This window comes from Bombina bombina, chromosome 10 (assembly GCF_027579735.1).
Source record: "Bombina bombina isolate aBomBom1 chromosome 10, aBomBom1.pri, whole genome shotgun sequence".
Classification (NCBI taxonomy): domain Eukaryota; kingdom Metazoa; phylum Chordata; class Amphibia; order Anura; family Bombinatoridae; genus Bombina; species Bombina bombina.
Window position 1 is genome coordinate 12,649,866 of NC_069508.1, and position 21,178 is coordinate 12,671,043.

The following is a 21,178-nucleotide window of genomic DNA, read 5'->3' on the forward strand; positions in this document are numbered from 1 at the left end:
AATAGGAGGAGTTATAGGGAGGGTTATACAGTGCAATAGGAGGAGTTATAGGGAGGGTTATATGGTGCAATAAGAGGAGTTATAGGGAGAGTTTTATGGTACAATAGGAGGAGTTATAGGGAGAGCTATATGGTGCAATAGGAGGAGTTATAGGGAGGGTTATATGGTACAATAGGAGGAGTTATAGGGAGGGTTATATGGTGCAATAGGAGGAGTTACAGGGAGAGTTATATGGTACAATAGGAGGAGTTATAGGGAGAGCTATATGGTGCAATAGGAGGAGTTATAGGGAGGGTTATATGGTACAATAGAAGGAGTTATAGGGAGGGTTATATGGTGCAATAGAAGGAGTTATGGGGAGGGTTATATGCAGTAATGGGATGAGTTATAGGGAGGGTTATATGATGCAATAGGAGGAGTTATAGGGAGAGCTATATGGTGCAATAGGAGTTATAGGGAGGGTTATATGGTACAATAGGAGGAGTTATAGGGAGGGTTATATGGTGCAATAGGAGGAGTTACATTGAGAGTTATATGGTACAATAGGAGGAGCTATAGGGAGAGCTATATGGTGCAATAGGAGGAGTTATAGGGAGGGTTATATGGTGCAATAGGAGGAGTTATAGGGAGAGCTATATGGTGCAATAGGAGGAGTTGTAAGAAGGGTTATATGGTGCAATAGGAGGAGTTATAGGGAGGGTTATATGGTGCAATAGGAGGAGTTATAGAGAGGGTTATATGGTGCAATAGGAGGAGATATAGGGAAAGTTATATGGTGAAAAAAGGACGAGTTGTAAGGAGAGTTATATGGTGCAATAGGAGGAGTTATAGGGAGGGTTATATGGTGCAATAGGAGGAGTTATAGGGAGGGTTATATGGTGCAATAGGAGGAGTTAAAGGGAGGTTATATGGTGCAATAGGAGGAGTTATAGGTAGGGTTATATGGTGCAATAGGAGGAGTTATAGGGAGGGTTATATGGTGCAATAGGAGGAGTTATAGGGAGGGTTACATGGTGCAATAGGAGGAGTTATTGGGAGTGTTATATGGTGCAATAGGAGTTATAGAGAGGGTTATATGGTGCAATATGAGGAGTTATAGGGAGGGTTATATGGTGCAATAGGAGTTATAGAGAGGGTTTTATGGTGCAATAGGAGGAGTTATAAGGAGGGTTATATGGTGCAAGAGGACGAGTTATAGGGAGGGTTATATGGTGCAATAGGAGGAGTTATAGGGAGGGTTATATGGTACAATATGAGGAGTTATAGGGAGAGCTATATGGTGCAATAGGAGTTATAGAGAGGGTTATATGGTTCAATAGGAGGAGTTATAGGGAGTGTTATATGGTGCAATAGGAGGAATTTTAGGGAGGGTTATAAGGTGCAATAGGAGGAGTTATAGGGAGAGTTATCTGGTGCTATAGGAGGAGTTGTAAGGAGAGTTATATGGTGCAATACAAGTTATAGTGAGTGTTATATGGTACAATAGGAGGAGTTATAGGGAGAGTTATATGGTGCAATAGGAGGAGTTATAGGGAGGGTTATATGGTGCAATAGGAGGAGTTCCAAGGAGAGTTATATGGTCCAATAGGAGGAGTTATAGGGAGAGTTATATGGTGCAATAGGAGGAGTTATAGGGAGGGCTATATAATGCAATAGAAGGAGTTATAGGGAGGGTTATATGGTACAATAGGAGGAGTTATAGGGAGGGTTATATGGTACAATAGGAGGAGTTATAGGGAGGGTTATAAGGTACAATAGGAGGAGTTATAGGGAGGGTTATATGGTGCAATTGTAGGAGTTATAGGGAGGGTTATATGGTACAATAGGAGGAGTTTTAGGGAGGGTTATATGGTGCAATAGGAGGAGTTATAGGGAGGGTTATATGGTGCAATAGGAGGAGTTATAAGGAGGGTTATATGGTGTAATAGGAGGAGTTATAAGGAGGGTTATATGGTACAATAGGAGGAGTTATACGGAGGGTTATATGGTACAATAGGAAGAGTTATAGGGAGAGTTATATGGTACAATAGGAGGAGTTATATGGAGGGTTATATGGTGCAATAGGAGGAGTTATAGTGAGGGTTATATGGTGCAATAGGAGGAGTTATAGGGAGGGTTATATGGTGCAATAGGAGTAGTTGTAAGGAGGGTTATATGGTGGAATAGGAGGAGTTATAGGGAGGTTATTTTTTAATTTTTTTTAATTTTTTTATTATAGATGTAGACAATACAGACGCAATGGATGTTCAAACAGAAAACAAGCCTTACAAGGCTGTCATATATCCCATATTATATTACAGATGAGAGGGATGATAAATCAAAACAAATTTGTACATAAAAATTAAAAAATACTAAATTTCTTCCCTACTCGTTCCCAACGACTTGGATTTGCAGTCCTCTCTGGATTAATGCTGATACAACCTAAATAGATCCTACGTCTGCTTACATTCTCATAACCAAACAAACAAATAACATAAAATACATTGACAAAACAAAAACATTTAAAAAAAAAAAAAAAAAAAAAGGGGAAAATTTAAATAATCTGCGCCCCTTCAACTCCCTACCCACTCCGGCCCCCGTCATCCCAGTCCTTACCTAACCTAGTCACAATTAGGGAATTTGTTTCTAGCAATCACATTAGTCAGAGTTTCTGAATTCCTGAAAGGATATATTAACCGCACTTGTTCCTCCTCGGAAAATGACTGAATAAACTTTTTCCACTTACTAAGAAAACGTTTGATTTGTGATTCGGAATTAACTGTCGTATCATATTGTTCCACTATCAATTGTCCCTTAATTTTATTGATACACTCTGCCAGATTGGGGCATTTTTTGGCTTTCCAATATTTCAAGTTTCGTGATCTCCCTACTAATATTACAGTATTCACAAATCTAAAATTAACTTGTGATTTAGGGGTTTGAAACATAAACAAAATATCATCTTTATCTAATTTAATCTCTTTCCTGTTAATTTTATTCAGGCAATAATTTAACTTGCCCCAAAATTTTTGAATTTTTGGGCATTTCCACAGGCAATGAACTAGATCTGCTAATGACAAACTGCATTTACAGCATTTGTTTTCCGTATTTTTTTCCCATTTTGCTTTTACGGCTGGAGTAATATTTACCTTATTTATTACTTTAATATGGGATTCTCTCCATCCAATAGAAAGAGTTGCTTTCTCTACCATATTGAAACTCTTTTGTAACTTCTCCACTGGTCGGCACCAGCTCTCTGCTAATGCCCCTATTCTTGTTATTTCCTGAAACTTTTTAATTGTTTTGTAAAGAAAAGATATAGAATGGGTTCCTTGACTATACAGATTTATAACCATATTTATCCCTTCACCCCAGTTGTCTTCTATATAATCTTTATTTAATTCTTCAAAGAAGTGCCGTAGTTGCAAATAGGCAAAAAACTCTTTATTGGGGATTTCAAATTCTTTTTTTAAGTCTTGAAATGTTCTATATCCTCTCGTTTCTTTATCTCTTAATTGTTGCACAAAGGTCAAGCCCTTAATTTTCCATCTATGAAATATTTTAGACTCTACTGCCGGTATAAACTTAGGATTCCCCGTTATTGTTAAATATTTTGAATATTCCGGGCTTATACGTAAAATTTTCAAGAGTTTGTGCTATGCCACAATTACATTCTTTATCGCAGAAATTTTTTTAACTTTATCTGGTAGTTTCCCTTTACAATGTGCCAATGCTTTTAACGTATATGGAGCCACTATGTGTTCTTCTAATTCAGTTGTGGCATAGTAATTTGCCTCCGTTAACCATTCGAGTACAAATTTCCCCATGAATATTAAATTATATAATTCGAAATCCGGTAGTGCCAAGCTTCCCCCTGTTTTAAGCAAAGTCAAATTATGTAAAGCCATTGCCTTACGTTTCTTCCCCCATAAAAACTTTAGGCAATCCGTCTGAACACTAAAAGGTCCTTACGCTTAATAAATATGGGCATGTTTTGTAGGAGATATAAAATTTTGGGAAATAATACAATTTTAATTAAGTTAATTTTGCCTGACAAAGTCAATGGGAAATTAGACCAGCTTATCAGGTCTTGGACATTTTTATCCATATTTGGGGATAATTAGATATATACAATTTCTCTGGATCCCTGGTCAATACAATGCCCAAATATTTCAGCTTTCCGTTTGCTTCCTTGAATGGGGAATTCTTATAACTATTTTTCTGTTTCTGTAGCCATAGAATCTCTGATTTATTAACGTTAACTTTGTAGCCTGCAAACATACCAACATTTTCCAATATCTGAATTAGTAATGGGATATTTCTATTAGTGTCTTTTATAAAAAACAACAGATCATCTGCATACAGCAATAGTGTAATTCTTCTCCTCCCCAAACAGATACCCTCAATTTCTTTCCTCAAATATATGGCTAATGGTTCAAAGGCTAGGTTAAACAAATAGGGGGAGAGTGGACATCCTTGTCTAGTTCCCTTCTGGAGCATAACATTTTGTGTTGTACTACCATTTATTAAAATATTAGCCAGGGGTTCTTTATAGATCATCTGTACCAATCTGAGGAAAGGACCTGAAATTCCGAATTTCCCTATTGTCGTGAATAAATGATCCCATGTAATCATATCAAAAGCTTTTTCAGCATCAATAGATGTAATCGCCATATCTGTTTGTTTTCCAGATTCACTTTTTTTTGCTTGATTCCAGTATAACTCAATTATCAATTGCAGTTTCCTCAGATTGGTTGTTGAACTTCTGTTTGGCATGAAGCCAACGTGGTCTTTATGGATTAATGGAGCCATCACCTTTTTTAATCTTTGAGAAATCACATTCATAAGTAATTTGTAATCATTATTTAATAATGATATGGGTCTATATGAACCCATCTCTTCCGGGTTCTTATCTTTTTTAAGAATTAACAAAATTGTTGATGCATTAAAGTACTTAGAATCCATCTTATTTTGAATATATAGCGTATTGAAAAGAGCTTCTAGTGTAATGATTATTTCCCCCTCCATTATTTTATAGAATTCTATCGGGATCTGATCAGGGCCAGGTGCCTTATTTGATGACGTATTTCGGATTGCTTTCTTTATCTCCTCTTGTGTTATTGGCTTATTTAGCTCTTCTAAATCTTCTCTGCCTAAATTAGGTAGTCTGATTTTATCCCAAAACTCTGCCTTCACTTCCAAGTTTATGTTATCTGCTGCATAAATTATTTGAAAATATTTGTATATACAGTCATTTATTTCTTCAATATTTGTCACTCTCTCCGTTCCCTTACTAATGGCCTCTATGGCTCGTTTTTTCTTCCTAATTTTAACCAAATTTGCTAAAAATTTCCCTGCTCTTCCACTATGTCTATAAAAAAAAGCCCTTGTTCTGAGGTCCTCCTGTCTTAATTTTTGCATCAGGAAAATTTCTCTTACTTGTCTAGCCTTGATATATTTATCCCGTAATTCATCCGACCTATTACTTAGGAATGCATTATAGCAGTTACGTACCTGTCCAGCTAACTGTAAATCTTTCTGTTGTGTTACTCATTTGTTCTTAACTAAATAGGCCTTAATTTCACCTCAAATAAACGCTTTAAACGCTTCCCAAAATATTTCATGTTTATTTTCATATTCCTTATTAAACTCAGAGTAATCATACCATTTTCTCCTTAACCACTCCTTAAATTCTGTATTAGAGCTAAGGTAGGTGGGAAAAAAACTTTGCAGGGTCTCTTTTAACCTTTTTAAATTTGAAGTTTAGCGAAATAATAGCATGGTCAGATATCATGACCTCTTTAATGTCTGCAGCTATTTCTGTCCCCAGCAGGTTCTCTGAAACTAGAAAAGCATCTATTCTAGACATTGTTTTGTGGCTATGTGATATACATGAGAAACATCTTGTATCAGGATTCTGGATCCTCCAAATATCTTTGAGTCTTAAGTTTTTACAAAAATTCTTAAGTACTTTCGTTTCCAATCGACTATTTCTGTTCATGGAAGGTTTTAGCCTGTCCAAAGTTGGGTACATTACCATATTTAGGTCACCTCCCAAAATTATATTTTCCACACCAAAATCCATTAATTTAACTTGCAACTTTTTCCAAAAACTTTTGTCTAAATTATTTGGGCCGTATATATTACACAGAATCAGCGCTCTTTCCTGAACTTCAATACACAAAATTATAAATCTCCCCTCTATGTCTAACTCTTTTGCCAAAATTTTATAATCCAACTTTTTATTAAATAATATTGCCACTCCTCTTTTCCTTGCTATGCATGGTGTTGTAAACACCTCCCACCACCCAAATACCCAACCCTACTCTAAAACCCACCCAATCCCCCCTTAATAAAACCTAACACTACCCCCTTGAAGATCACCCTACCTTGAGACGTCTTCACCCAACCGGGCACAAGTGGTCCTCCAGACGGGCAGAAGTCTTCATCCGATCCGGGCAGAAGAGGACCTCCAGATGGGCAGAAGTCTTCATCCAGACGGCATCTTCTATCTTCATCCATCCGGAGCGGAGCGGGTCCATCTTCAAGCCATCCGACGCGGAGCATCCTCATCCATCCGACGACTAACACTAAATGACGGTACCTTTAAGTGACGTCATCCAAGATGGCGTCCCTTCAATTCCGATTGGCTGATAGAATTCTATCAGCCAATCAGAATTAAGGTTGAAAAAATCCTATTGGCTGATCCAATCAGCCAATAAGATTGAAGTTCAATCCTATTGGCTGATCCAATCAGCCAATAGGATTGAGCTTGCATTCTATTGGCTGATTGGAACAGCCAATAGAATGCAAGCTCAATACTATTGGCTGATTGGATCAGCCAATAGGATTTTTTCTACCTTAATTCCAATTGGCTGATAGAATTCTATCAGCCAATCGGAATTGAAGGGACGCCATCTTGGATGACGTCACTTAAAGGTACCGTCATTTAGTGTTAGTCGTCGGATGGAAGAGGATGCTCCGCGTTGGATGGCTTGAAAATGGACCCGCTCCGCTCCGGATGGATGACGATAGAAGATGCCGCCTGGATGAAGACTTCTGCCCGTCTGGAGAAACTCTTCTGCCCAGATCGGATGAAGACTTCTGCCCGTCTGGAGGACCACTTCTGCCCGGTTGGGTGAAGATGTCTCAAGGTAGGGTGATCTTCAAGGGGGTAGTGTTAGGTTTTATTAAGGGGGGATTGGGTGGGTTTTAGAGTAGGGTTGGGTATGTGGGTGGTGGGTTTTAATGTTGGGGGTATTGTATTTTTTTTACAGGTAAAAGAGCTGATTACTTTGGGGCAATGCCCCGCAAAAGGCCCTTTTATGGGCTATTTGTAATTTAGTATAGGGTAGGGATTTTTATTATTTTGGGGGGCTTTTTTATTTTATTAGGGGGATTAGATTAGGTGTAATTAGTTTAAAAAAAATGTAATTATTTTATTATTTTCTGTAATTTAATGTTTTTTTTCCCGTAATTTAGTTTATTGAATTTAATTGTAATTAATTGTAGTTAATTTAGGTAATTTATTTAGATAGTGTAGTGTTAGGTGTAATTGTAACTTAGGTTAGGATTTATTTTACAGGTAAATTTGTACTTATTTTAACTAGGAAGTTATTAAATAGTTAATAACTATTTAATAACTATTGTACCTAGTTAAAATAAATACAAAGTTGCCTGTAAAATAAAAATAAACCCTAAGCTAGCTACAATGTAATTGTTAGTTATATTGTAGCTAGTTTATGGTTTATTTTATAGGTATTTAGTTTTAAATAGGAATAATTTATTTAATAATATTAATTTTATTTAGATGTATTTACATTATATTTAAGTTAGGGGGGGTTAGGGTTAGACTTAGATTTAGGGGTTAATAACTTTAATATAGTGGCGGCGACGTTGGCGGTGGCATATTAGGGGTTAATAAGTGTAGTTAGGTGGCAGCGACATTGGGGGCGGCAGAGTAGGGGTTAATAAATAAAAAGTAGGTGTCGGCGATGTTGGGGGCAGCAGATTAGGGGTTCATAGGGATAATGTAGGTGGCAGCGGTGTCCGAAGCGACAGATTAGGGGTTAATAATATAATGTAGGTGTCGGCGATGTCGGGGGTGGCAGATTAGGGCTTAATAAGTGTAAGATTAGGGGTGTTTAGACTCGGGGTTCATGTTAGGGTGTTAGGTGTAGACATAAAAAGTATTTTCCCCATAGGAATCAATGGGGCTGCGTTAGAAGCTGAACGCTGCTTTTTTGCAGGTGTTAGGTTTTTTTTCAGCCGATTCTCCCCGATTGATTCCTATGGGAAAATTGTGCACAAGCAAGTTTTAGCAGCTCACCGCTACCGTAAGCAGCGCTGGTATTGAGGTGAGATGTGGAGCTAAATTTTGCTCTCCACTCACTTTTTTGCGGCTAACGCCGGGTTTAAAAAACCCTGTAATACCAGCGTTGTCTTAAGTGAGCGGTGACAAAAAAATGCTCGTTAGCACCGCACACCATTACCGACAAAAACTTGTAATCTAGGCGAAAGTTATTAGAGGCAAATAAGTTGTTTTAGAACAAACTTAGCTTCTCAGATCCTGCATCTCCTGAAGTGAATGAGAATTACCAAGCACTGAGGAAAGGAAGTGCTGCTGATTTATACAGGTGTTGGATTGAGGAGGTTTGTTTTCTTAAAGCTGTAGTACAAAATTAAAGAGGTTTGTTTTCTTAAAGCTGTAGTAAATTAATTAAGAGGTTTGTTTCTTAAAGGTGAAGTACATGGTACATAAATATATGACAGTATATACAGGTGAAACTCAAAAAATTAGAATATTGTGCAAAAGTTAATTTATTTCACTAATGCAACTTAAAAGGTGAAACTAATATATGAGATAGACTCATTACAGGCAAAGCAAGATAGTTCAAGCCGTGATTTGTCATAATTGTGATGATTATGGCTTACAGCTCATGAAAACCCCAAATCCACAATCTCAGAAAATTAGAATATTACATGCAATCAATAAAAACAGGATTGTACATAGAACAATATCGGACCTCTGAAAAGTATAAGCATGCATACTGTATGTACTCAGTACTTGGTTTGGGTCTCTATTGCAGCAATTACTGCCTCAATGCGGCGTGGCATGGAAGCTATCAGCCTGTGGCACTACTGAGGTGTTATGGAAGACCAGGATGCTTCAATAGCGGCCTTCAGCTCTTCTGCATTGTTCGGTCTCATGTCTCTCATCTTTCTCTTGGCAATGCCCCATAGATTCTCTATGGGGTTCAGGTCAGGCGAGTTTGCTGGCCAATCAAGCACAGTAATCTCACGGTCATTGAACCAGGTTTTGGTGCTTTTGGCAGTGTGGGCAGGTGCCAAGTCCTGCTGGAAAATGAATATTTATTCAGGACAATTCCTCTATTGTAAACAGTTATAGTAGTAAAATAATTTAAAACAATTTAAAACAATAATATGAGTTTTAAAATCTAGAAGAAAAGCATGGATCCACGCTAAAAATTAATAAAAACAATATTCTTAAACTGTATGCGGGGTATTTATAAAAATAAGCAAGTTTCAACAATAATGTTTTTAGACAATTTGATGTGATGGTGTGTGTGAGAGCTTCCGCTCCACACTATGAGTGTAGGATAAGTCCAAGTGGTGATGGGTGTGCTAAAAAATAAGGCAATCAATCCTGTGAAAAAATAAAACAATCAATCCTGTGAAAAATTAAGTCCTGTGAAAAAATAATAATATAAAAGTCAATCCTGTTGGAAACAAAGTTTCACTCTTGTGTGAGAAAAATCACTTCTGTGTGGGAGATGTCCAAAACAAACGTGATGTATGTTGCAAGTCGAAAGATTTAAAAGAAAAAATAGGAAAAAATATGTGAAGAAAAAAATAGGAAAAAAGTGCTCTTTGGAGACTGAGCTCCAGGCAAAAATTGAGACAGTACACAAGGAATAACAAACAAATGCTGCCAAACGAAAAAAACCTGTGGGGAAAAAATAAATACAATGTGTAGAAAATTTTTCAAATATACCCTCCTAATGGAATAGAGCTTACCAGGTCTACGCGTTTCGGCCTTTCCTAGGCCTTTATCAAGACTAATGGTAAGCTGTTAGTTTGGGCCTTATATAGGGGATTCCAATCTGTGACCGGAAATGCCATTTGTCAATGACTTCCGGTTTTTCGTTACAATAGTTTTCCATATATATATATATAATTATTATATGAAAGTAATGTTTTATATCTTGTGATGTGTAATAATTTATAATGCCATAAAGAGTCATTTGGGACTATCTTTTGGGGTATTGAAATATTTCCTTAGCCTCCGTGTATTGATTACGTCACTTCCGGTGGGGGATATTTAGCCGAATTGTACCTAGATTTGACTACTAAAGGCCAACAATCTGGCCGATCTTATTAGTCTAATGGACAATTTCGGTAAACTTGTTATGTTATAGTGACTGATCAATTGTTATTTATGTCAATCTCTTTTGTTGTTAATTAATTTTAGTTCCGACTTTTGGAAGTCCCCATTGGTTGTGACGTCACCGCTAGTTGGCACTGGTGATTGGCTCAGCTGATAGGCCCTATTGGAGAGGAATAGTTTGTGTAAATAGAGGAGGTGTGTCTGTTATGTCTAATTCGGTTGGGTATCAGATTTTCACTAACGTTATTCCTAACAGATAGTGGCAGATGGCGGAAATTGGAATTAGAGAGTTATATAAATGGCAAAAATTGATTTGATATTTACGTTTTCGTATGCATGAAAGTGAGGTTAGATCTTTTTAGTCCAACTTTATGTTCACCAAATAAAAACTTTTTATTATTTGTATTTGTCTGTGTGATTTTTTCTTTTTGTTAACATAAGATTATAATCTATATTGGATTGTTCCTTTGTGTTGTATATGTGGAAATTCTCCTATAGTAGATTACTGATATACATTATATATAGGAGATAACTCCTATAGTAAATTGCTAATATGCGCTTATATAATGGTTTACCGATTCTGCTCTACTTATTTTATAAGTATGCATTTTAGGCTTGAAGAGACTATGAAAGAATTTCTTTATCTGCTTTTTATCTTTTTCATGTTGCTATCGTTACTATTCATAGTTAATCCAATTTTCATTGGATCCACGCTAGGGTGAAGGAAAAGAATTGGTTTCGTAGCTTGTATATTTTGACTTTGAATGGATGGGCAGAATGGGGGTAAATGAGCATAACAAGAGGGTAGTGTTAATATAATATCTGAACGAATGTTGGCGGCGATTATTTAATTATTAACGTATTTAATTATTAACATCATTTCTTAGAATTTAAAAAAATGTGTGAGAGTGTACTGCATATCCTTTAATGAAAATTTTTCCTGATAATTGAGATATTCACTATAAATGGGAGATTGGTCTGTTCCTTAATTCTTTTTTAACGTGTTGGAATATATCGTGAGGGTAACTGCGGAGTTAAGATAAAAAGGGTTATATATCGCTGATTAAGGCTAAAACGGACGTCTCACTGTCTATCCTCATGGATTGTCTGTGCTTACTTCGCTTTTGGAACACAGACTACAAAGGGACTGCTGAATTGCCCTTCCTTACAGATTATAAAGGGACTATTACATTTTAAAGGGACCGCTAGAGTACCCTTGGCTGCAATATATCTTTAGATACACAAATTGTGTGGCTGCCGTAAATTGTAAGGACTACATTAAATGTGAGGGAGAGAAGGAAGGGGATTATATCCATATTGGTAGAGTATGTTAAAGAAATTATTCATCTATGTTTGTTCTAAATAATTTAGCTGGCTTCTGGTTATTTCAGGTAGAGGCATCTTACTAGTATAGATGTAATTTGCTTTTGTTCCAATAAAGACTTATACCTAGAGGGGAGAGAATCATAATTTCATTTGGGCCTAAAATTAGAGGGGAGAGAGATATACGATCCGGTCTGGTCTTGGTTAGATTAAATGGGATAAATCTTCCTTATTATTCAATCCTTTTGGATGGAGACAGTCTAGATTGAAGATCCACTTAGATTCTGCGGATAGTAGTTTTTTTGTGTAGTTTCCACCTCTCCAATCTTTTCCGATCTTCTGGATGCCCATATAGGTCAATTCTTTGATGTTCCCCTTATGTTTGGTTGAAAAATGTCTGTACAGGGCTGTGTCCATGTTCAGCTTTTCTATCAGTAGTAGGTGTTCGCGTATCCGGTCTTTTAGGATTCTTGACGTCTGGCCCACGTATTGAAGACCGCATGAACACTGTAGCATGTATATTACTCCACTGTCCTGACATCTAATAATCTCTTTCACTTTGTATTCTTCTTTAGTTGTAAAGCTGCAAAATGTGGTGGATTTCTTGCCACATTTGCACGCTTTACATAGTGGACACGGGAAGAATCCTTTCACTTCTTTTCCAAATGTGTCTGTTATACCTTGCTTCTTTTTCTTCTCTATACTCGGGGCCAGTCGACTTTTTAGGTTCTTGGGTTTTCAGTATACAAACTTTGGTTTCAATGGTAGTTTGTCACCTATTAGGTCATCATCTTTTAGGAGCGACCAATGCTTCTGGAATATTTTTTCGATGATATCCTTATTCTCGCTGTATTCCATGATCATGGCCACATTGAAACTGTCGTTCTCCACTGGAGATGTTTTTCTTTTGTATTTCAAAAGCTCCTTCCTTTCTGTGTTATCAATTTCCTGGATTTTTTGATCCAGCATACTCTCATCATATCCCCTCTCCAGAAATTTACTTTTAATGACTTTAGCCTGCTCTTCCCATTTTTCCCAAAATTTGCTCTCATCAGAAAAGAGGACTTTGGACCACTGAGCAACAGACCAGGTCTGTTTTTCTTTAGCCGAGGTAAGACGCTTCTGACGTTGTTTGTTGTTCAGGAGTGGCTTGACAAGAGGAATACGACATTTGAAGCCCATGTCCAGGATCCGTCTGTGTGTGGTGGCTCTTGATGCACTGACTCCAGCCTCAGTCCACTCCTTGTGAAAGTCCCCAACACTTTTGAATGGCTTTTTCCTGACAATCCTCTCCAGGCTGCTGTCATCCCTGCTGCTTGTGCACCTTTTTCTTCCACACTTTTCCCTTCCACATAACTTTCTATTAATGTGCTTTGATATAGCACTTTGGGCACATCCAACTTATTTTGCAATTACCTTTTGAGGCTTTCCCTCCTTATGGAGGGAGTCAATGATGGTTTTCTGCACAACTGTCAGGTCAGCAGTCTTTCCCATGATTGTGATTCCTACTGAACCAGACTGAGAGACCATTTAAAGGCTCAGGAACCCTTTGCAGGTGTTATGGCTTAATTAGCTGATTAGAGTGGGACACTTTAAGCCTAGAATATTGCACCTTTTCACAATATTCTAATTTTCTGAGATTATGGATTTGGGGTTTTCATGAGCTGTAAACCATAATCATCACAATTATGACAAATCACGGCTTGAACTGTCTTGCTTTGCATGTAATGAGTCTATCTCATATATTAGTTTCAACTTTTAAGTTGCATTAGTGAAATAAATGAACTTTTGCACGATATGCTAATTTTTCGAGTTTCCCCTGTATGTAGTCTTTAAGGAGCCCTTGAAACTTTGAAAACTAGGGGAGAGTCTAAGAATGTTGAACAGAACAATAAATATTATAGGTAGGTGTTGCATGAAGCAATGGCGGACATTATTGGTTGAGATTACATTGAGCAAAGGGACTGACCATTTTATATTTCCTGTTGTTTCAGGTGTGAGATTGACTTTGACGAGTGCGTTTCAGATCCCTGTCTAAATGGCGGCATCTGTCAGAACCTGCCTGACCGCTTCCACTGTATTTGTGATGTGAACTTCGCAGGGGAGCGCTGTGAAATTGACGTAAGCAACCTCTACTTTTATGTGTCCATGCTGCTGTGGCAAAACCTCTTCCAGCTGTTGTCTTATCTCATACTGCGCATGGAGGATGAGCCGGCTGTGGAGTGGGGGGATCAGGGATATGACGAGCAGTGAGACTTCCAATTTACCAAAAAATATCTTAAGTCGTGTCCCAATATGCACATGTGTGAGCAGCTAGCGGGATGTGCAGTCTCACATGATGCATCCTGGGATGTGACATAAACAACATACAAAGGTGTCACATTTCTAAACTTCTAGGTAGAATAAGGAGACAATGAACAATAGTTTTACATCTTTTTTTAAATTGAAGGAACAGTTTGTGGTTGATCAGAGGTTCAGACGCACAGCCACTCAAATAACATGCACATACACGTGTTTGACCACATTATGTAATTACAACCTACAGATCTAGGGTGTATGGATCAATCCGCAGGTCACATTTCTCAGCACATATATGTATTACAGTGAAATTATTTTGGGTGTCTACATAAGACATTTCATTCTGAAGGGAACAATAAATAGATTAAATATTTATGACATCCTCTCATTTCATACTTATATAGTCTTTTATCTTTACTGTGTATTGTTTGTCTCGTGTGTAAAATCATATTATTGTGCTGTCATGTCAGGAAGTACAGACTTTCTATCTCCTTGTGTTTGCTTAATCATTCTAGATTTTCTTGAGAAATACTGTAATAGTATTTCCTTCTTTAATCATCCTTCCCATTACATTTGCATGTTTATTATCAGAATAGGTCAAGTCAGATGGCCAAATTCACCAAGAGACCTCCCAAGCCTTAGTAGCCTCTTTAAATTCATTGCCCTCACCATTGTCTCAAGCTAACCCCAACCTGTCCAAGTTCACTGCCCTCACCAGCCAACCCCAACCTATCCAACTTCACTGCCCTCACCAGCCAACCCCAACCTATCAAACTTTACTGCCCTCACCAGCCTCTCCAGCTAACCACAATCTCTCCAACTTCACTACCCTGACCAATTTCTCTCCAGCTAACCCCAACCTCCCCAAATTCCCTGCCCTAACTGTTCTATTGAGCCAACCTCAACCTCTCCAACTTCACTGCCTCACCTGTCTCCCCAGCTGAACCTAACCTCTACAACTTCTTTATCCACACCGGTCTCTTCATCTAACCCCAATCTGACCAACATCACTGGCCTCACCAGTCTCTCTATCTAACCCCACTTTCTTTTTATTTACTGCCCTCAGCAATCTGTCCAATTTTCTTGGCCTCACAGGTCTCTCCAGCTAATTCCAACTTCTCCAAATTCACTTCCCTCACCAGTCTCTCCATCTAACCCCAACCTCTCCAACTTTACTGGACTCTTCCACCTCTGCAGCCAACCCTGACCTCTCAAAATTCACTTCCCTCACTTGTCTCTTTAGCTAACCCAACCACTCCAACTTCACAGTTCTCACCAGTCTCTCAAGCTAACCACAATCTCACCAGCATTAATGCCCTCACTAGTCTCTCCAGCTAAACCCAATCCCTCTAACCTCACTGGACTCTCAGCCTCTCCAGCCAACCCTAACCTCGTCAACTTCACTGCCCTCAGCAGACCCGCCATATAATCCCAACCTCTCCAACATTATAGGCCACACCAATTTCGCAAGCTAACCCGAACCTCTTCAGCAGCACTGTCTCTAACCCCCAGCTCTCCAACTTCACAGGCCTCACCAGTCTCTCAAGCTAACCAAAACCTCTTTAACATTACTGGCCTCTGCAGTCTCTCCAGTACCACCAGTTCTTATGTTATTCTATGAAGCTGATTCACTAATGCGTACTTATATCTTCATTCATTTTAAAAATCATCTGTATAGATCTCTTTGATCAGCCCTAAGCTACAAAACCAGTGTCATATATATATATATATATATATATATATATATACACGTTGATTGGAGTAGCCGTATTAGTCCAGAGATTTAGATATCAAAATAACAAGAGTATTGCATTGAGCAATGATACTTTTTTTATTGGACTAACTATACATTTATAAGTTGACAAGCTTTCGGAAGAGTTCCTTCCTTTATCAAGTCTGAAGCAATACTGACCAATTCAATGGAATTTACAGATTGTATCTTAAAACACAGAATAGCTAAGAAGACAGTGCACTGTCTTCTTAGCTATTCTGTGTTTTAAGATATAATCTGTAAATTCCATTATTGCTTTAGACTTGATAAAGGATGGAACTTGATAAAGGACTTGATAAAGGAAGGAACTCTTCCGAAAGCTTGTCAACTTATTATTTATATATATATACACGGGATCTCTATCCCATAGAGGGGTTCATTTCTGTTTAACAGTACCCAAATAACATTTTGAACCATACAATTGAAAGCTATTGTTCGGTGGTGGCCAAAGACAACTTAACTAGATTATTTATATATGTTCTTGCACCTTTTTATAAATATGTTTGTCATGCATGTTGTGTTTTCCATCTTTATGTATTGTGCATTTTGTATGATTTTAACTCTCAACATCTTACATTAAATTATTTTCAACGTCTCTTTGTCTGTTTCTCATCTTGTTTCATCTTCATTGTTATCTGTTTGTTGAGTTTACTTGATGTCTCCTTAAATCTGCCCTGGGTGATGCAGGAAAGAGCTTGAAAGCCAGATACTCATCCAGTGATTGAATGATTGAAGACATATAAAAGGAGAAGGGGGTGAGAGTTATATAATAAAATCCCTTGTTGGTGCAAGTAAGAGAAAACATCAAATTAATTCAGTTAGGAAAAGGAAATAGAAAATTATAAGGGTCTTCCAAAATGTCATCAATATATCATCATAAAGTCAGAGATACTTTAACAACTGCATCACAGTTATAGACACATAAATACAATCAACAAGGAAGCATATCAATAAACAGAACATACATTGCTACAACAGGATAACTGTATCTCCACACATGACAAGAAATCCGACACTAACTAAGGGCTAGATTACGAGTGGCACGCTAACTATTGCGCGTAATAGCGAAAAGAGTATGCTCTTTGCATGTGTCAGAACTAGCGTGCATATTATGAGTTAAAAGTAATCGTGTTGGCTTGAGCGCAGTTGGATTTAACGCGTGTTGGGATAGCGTGACTTCAGAGCTCTGGTTAACTGTTATGCTCGACTAAACAGTGTCACAAAAAACATCAAAAATACATTTAAAAGAGCATTTACACTCATATTAACATTGTCTGATAAAACGGATTTAAAAAAATGCATAAAAAAGTTATAGGGGCTCAAAGATATGAAGTCTCAGGTGTGCGAAGGGCTTTAAAAAAGAGATACATACATATACATGTCTAAATATGTATGTATATATAAAAATATATATATACTGTATATATTAGACTTGTGCGCAGCAGAAAAATTGTATTCAGTTTGTTTCGGACCGATTCAGATTTTTTTCCAATTTCATTTTCGGATCGATTCGAATTCGATTCATAAATTTGGAAGTTCAGTATGTGTTAGGTGAGATGTGCTGTGTATTAGACTAGTATTATGTACTGTATATTAGGTGTAACCCATCGGAATCAACATAAGTACCAACCTCACAGGTACCAGCTACATAATGTGCCCTGCACAGACCTAGCAGAATGATATAACCTAATATACTGTACAATACTATTGTAATTGTAATTATTCCATGGCCATTCGAATGTAGCGAATAAATCTGAACTAATTTGGATTTATTCGTTACAAATGCATTCGGATTAGTTTAGTTTCGTTGCTAGGGTAATTTGGAAATTCAAATCAATCCAAAGCTCCAAATTTGACAAATTTGTCCGATTTTCAATTCGGAACTAAACGAAACGCACATGTCTAATAAAAACACATCAATACATATATATATATAATATATATATATATATATGTTAAAAAATATTTATGCAATATTCATATTTAATTAAGTGTTTAACTGTGTAATTAATGTAAATATTTCACATTCCAATGTTCTTCATATAGAGCAATAAGTTCTAAGTATTTATACATAGATATTCCTATATATATATATATATATATATATATATATATATATATATATATATATATATATATATATATATATATATATATATATCTATAGCTATATATAATCATATAGATATATATGTATAGATATATATTTTGCCTTAAGTCTGAGGAAGGGGGATCACCCTGAAATGTCACTTTAAAATAAATAATTTTTAAAGACCGGAGAGTGCCTAATTGGAATATTCTTATATATATATATATATATATATATATATATATATATATATATATATATATATATATATATATATATATATAATGTGTGGTGTATTTATGAATTAATATAGAACATATTCTGGTATGTGAAGAACATTATAATGTGAAATATTAATATTTCATGTCAGGTTAGCGCACTTGAGTAAACGTGATTTTCACACAAGTAAGAGGGTATTTTTTTTCTACTTTTCGCAGTCCATTTAGGTCGACGGGGAATACATTAATGTGGTTGCGATATTTGAACTTTGGCTACTTGCACGTGTCGGGTTAGCTTTTATGCAAAAATTATTTACTTTCAACTTGTAATACATGCGCTACCCAACGCACCCACAAAGCCACCATCTAGCTAAGTTAACAGCGAGCGTGAGCACAAAGTACTTCTCCACTCATAATGTAGCGCTAAATGTTTAGCAAAGATCCTTCTGCAAATAAAGGAATACAGACTGATTTGAAAAGTTATATTACTTCTCTTCTGTTACTCAGTAGACTTTATGAGGCCGAATTATGAAAGGTCTTGGGGACCTAATCCGACAGTGCGGATCAGGTCCGCAAGACCTCGCTGAATGCGGAAAGCAATACGCTCTCCGTATTCAGCATTGCACCAGCAGCTCACAAGCTGGTGCAACGCTTCCCCCTGCTGACTCGCGGCCAATGGTCCACCAGCAGGGGGGTGTCAATCGATCGGGTTGAATTGCGCCGATTCCTGTCCGCCTCATCAGAGCAGGCAGACAGGGTTATAGAGCAGCGGTCTTTAGGCCGCTGCTGCATAACTGCTGTTTCTGGTGAGTCTGAAGACTCGCCAGAAACACGGCCCTTCAAGTTTCATATGGAGCTTCATAAATGGGCCCCTATATATTAGACCACTAGCCACCTGTAGAGCAAAGGGACAGAGGTTATTGAACATCTTAGTATAAGCAGAGCACACAATAGCATATAACCCATAAAGACAAATAATACTTTTTATATTTAGTGACTATTTTAAAGGGATCCTCCCTGTTGTGTAATCATCCAAACCTAAACGTAAGACATATTTACACCAAGGCACCTAAATGTGAGATGACTGTATTTGTGGTAAATTGTGCTTTTCATCTCTCCAGCTGTCTGAGTTCCAGCCCCCCGGTGTATTCACAGCTGTAGCATCTGTCGTGCTGGCTCTTTTCTTTGTTGTCTGTGCTGGTCTATGCATCTTCATTGCCGTGGCCGGCCTAAGGTCCAACCAAGGAACCTATAGCCCAAGCCGTCAGGAGAAAGAAGGTTCTCGCGTGGAAATGTGGAACATTGTCCAACCACCTCCTTTAGAGAGACTGATCTGAGAAGCATTCTCTGCCCCAACCAAACATTCTGCTCTGAAAATTCATCAGCTATTGAGACTGTGTCTGGGACCAACAGGATTTGCACAGCCATCCACGTACCTCATTTTTCTAAGTACAATTTATTTTTTTAAGGTTTTTATTTTTTAATTTCAAGTGACAACTAAAAATGTCTTCTCTGTACAGCCTTATAGCATAATTTGTAGCTGAATAGCAGTAACCTGCTGATTGTGCCAAATGCCGTCATTGGGTCTTACTTCCTCCATAGCACATGTTTATTTGTGTCTGGATGTAAACGTGTTATAAATGTCATTGTCACATCACAAACTTGCTAAACTTAGACAATCATTATGGGAATGAATTACAACGTGAAGTGAAACTTACCACTTAAAAGTCTTATCTTGTAGGTCTACTTAAAACAAGTGCCCAGCACTCCAAGTCAGCACTTAGTTAATGAGACGCTGAGCCTTTGTTCTGTATCGTCTTTCTATGTTAACCTTATATTCTCAAAACATTTAAATAACTTTCCACAGAAACATCTCTCCAGTTCTTGTCATCCTTTGGGACCGATTTACTAAAACTATCCCACAGGACCACAAATCAATAGTTAATAGAGACAGTTTTCCTGGAGAGTTCTTGCAATTATTAGTGAATCTTTGGGAGCAAGCCATAATATTTTCTCATAAAGTCAAATCCTCTCACAATGTGGCAAATGTAGTTCTGCTGTGATTAATACTTATCAGACCAGCAGAATATACCTGGAAATGTAATTGTTATAAAACTAATGGTCTAACCAAATTTATATTCCATGTTTCTGCTGAAATCCAGGTAAGAAAATTGTCACTGACTGGTCACCTATGTCCTTATCAATCTGCCTTAATAATATCACAAGTATTATTATCTATTATATATAAAGTGCCAACATATTATGCAGTGTGGAACCTGTTGTGCTATATGATATTCTACCTGCTGTATCCTACAAGACGGAGAACAGCTATTTAACAAGAATGGCTGCAGTGGAATAAAACTATTTTAAACAAGTATCTCTCGTTTTTATTATATTGTGAGTAAGGTATTGCATCTTTTTTAAATAAAAAGGAGTAAAATACAAAAAGTCTATAGATTGTGTTGGCAACTCATATTTGCTTCATTTAATTAATCTTGTTATATAGGTAAAACCAGTAGCACATTGCATATAATCAACTCTTGGGATAAGGGTGAACCTTTACAGATCTATCATAAATACAGAAATGAGAATATGAAAATAGAGACGGAATGTTATCCAGATCCTCTGTCTAATATAAGTGCTCAGAGGTAAATACCTGAATGTAACAATATATAATTACAATCAGCCTGAAAGATCCTTACAGCAAGTATTTCAGCCATGGGTGGAATCCTAAAAACAATAAAGCGGAAAGGCACCCGGTCTCCAGACGATCACAGGACTCTCATATCAGGTTAAAGCAGAAACATTTATTCGGCATTAATTCGGCATCAAAAAATCGATATACATCACAGGAAGAGGTCAAACATGTTACGTATACAGAATACTGAACTTCTTCAATTACTAAATGGCTAAACAGCTCTGATATATACCTGTAGATCTCCTCCCCTATTAAACAGCCAATCATAGCTTCAAAACACTATTTGAATGCTCACCAATCTTAACATATGTTAGAGTGAAATACAAGGAATCAGCAAACTATGCAAGAGTTATATACAAAGGGGAAGGCATGTGATAAATACATAACATATTCA

The 21,178-nt window shown here is 37.2% G+C and overlaps 1 protein-coding gene across 1 annotated transcript in view; it reads left to right on the top strand.

The window, feature by feature from the left end:
* The window catches only part of CRB1 (crumbs cell polarity complex component 1), a 114,323-nt gene extending 94,900 nt beyond the window's left edge, over nucleotides 1-19,423 (top strand). The window contains exons 9-10 of the mRNA XM_053693752.1: nucleotides 13,705-13,831; nucleotides 19,208-19,423. Coding sequence (XP_053549727.1) covers nucleotides 13,705-13,831; nucleotides 19,208-19,423 — 343 coding nt within the window. The remainder of the gene's footprint in view (nucleotides 1-13,704; nucleotides 13,832-19,207) is intronic.
* Nucleotides 19,424-21,178: the final 1,755 nt, after the last annotated feature.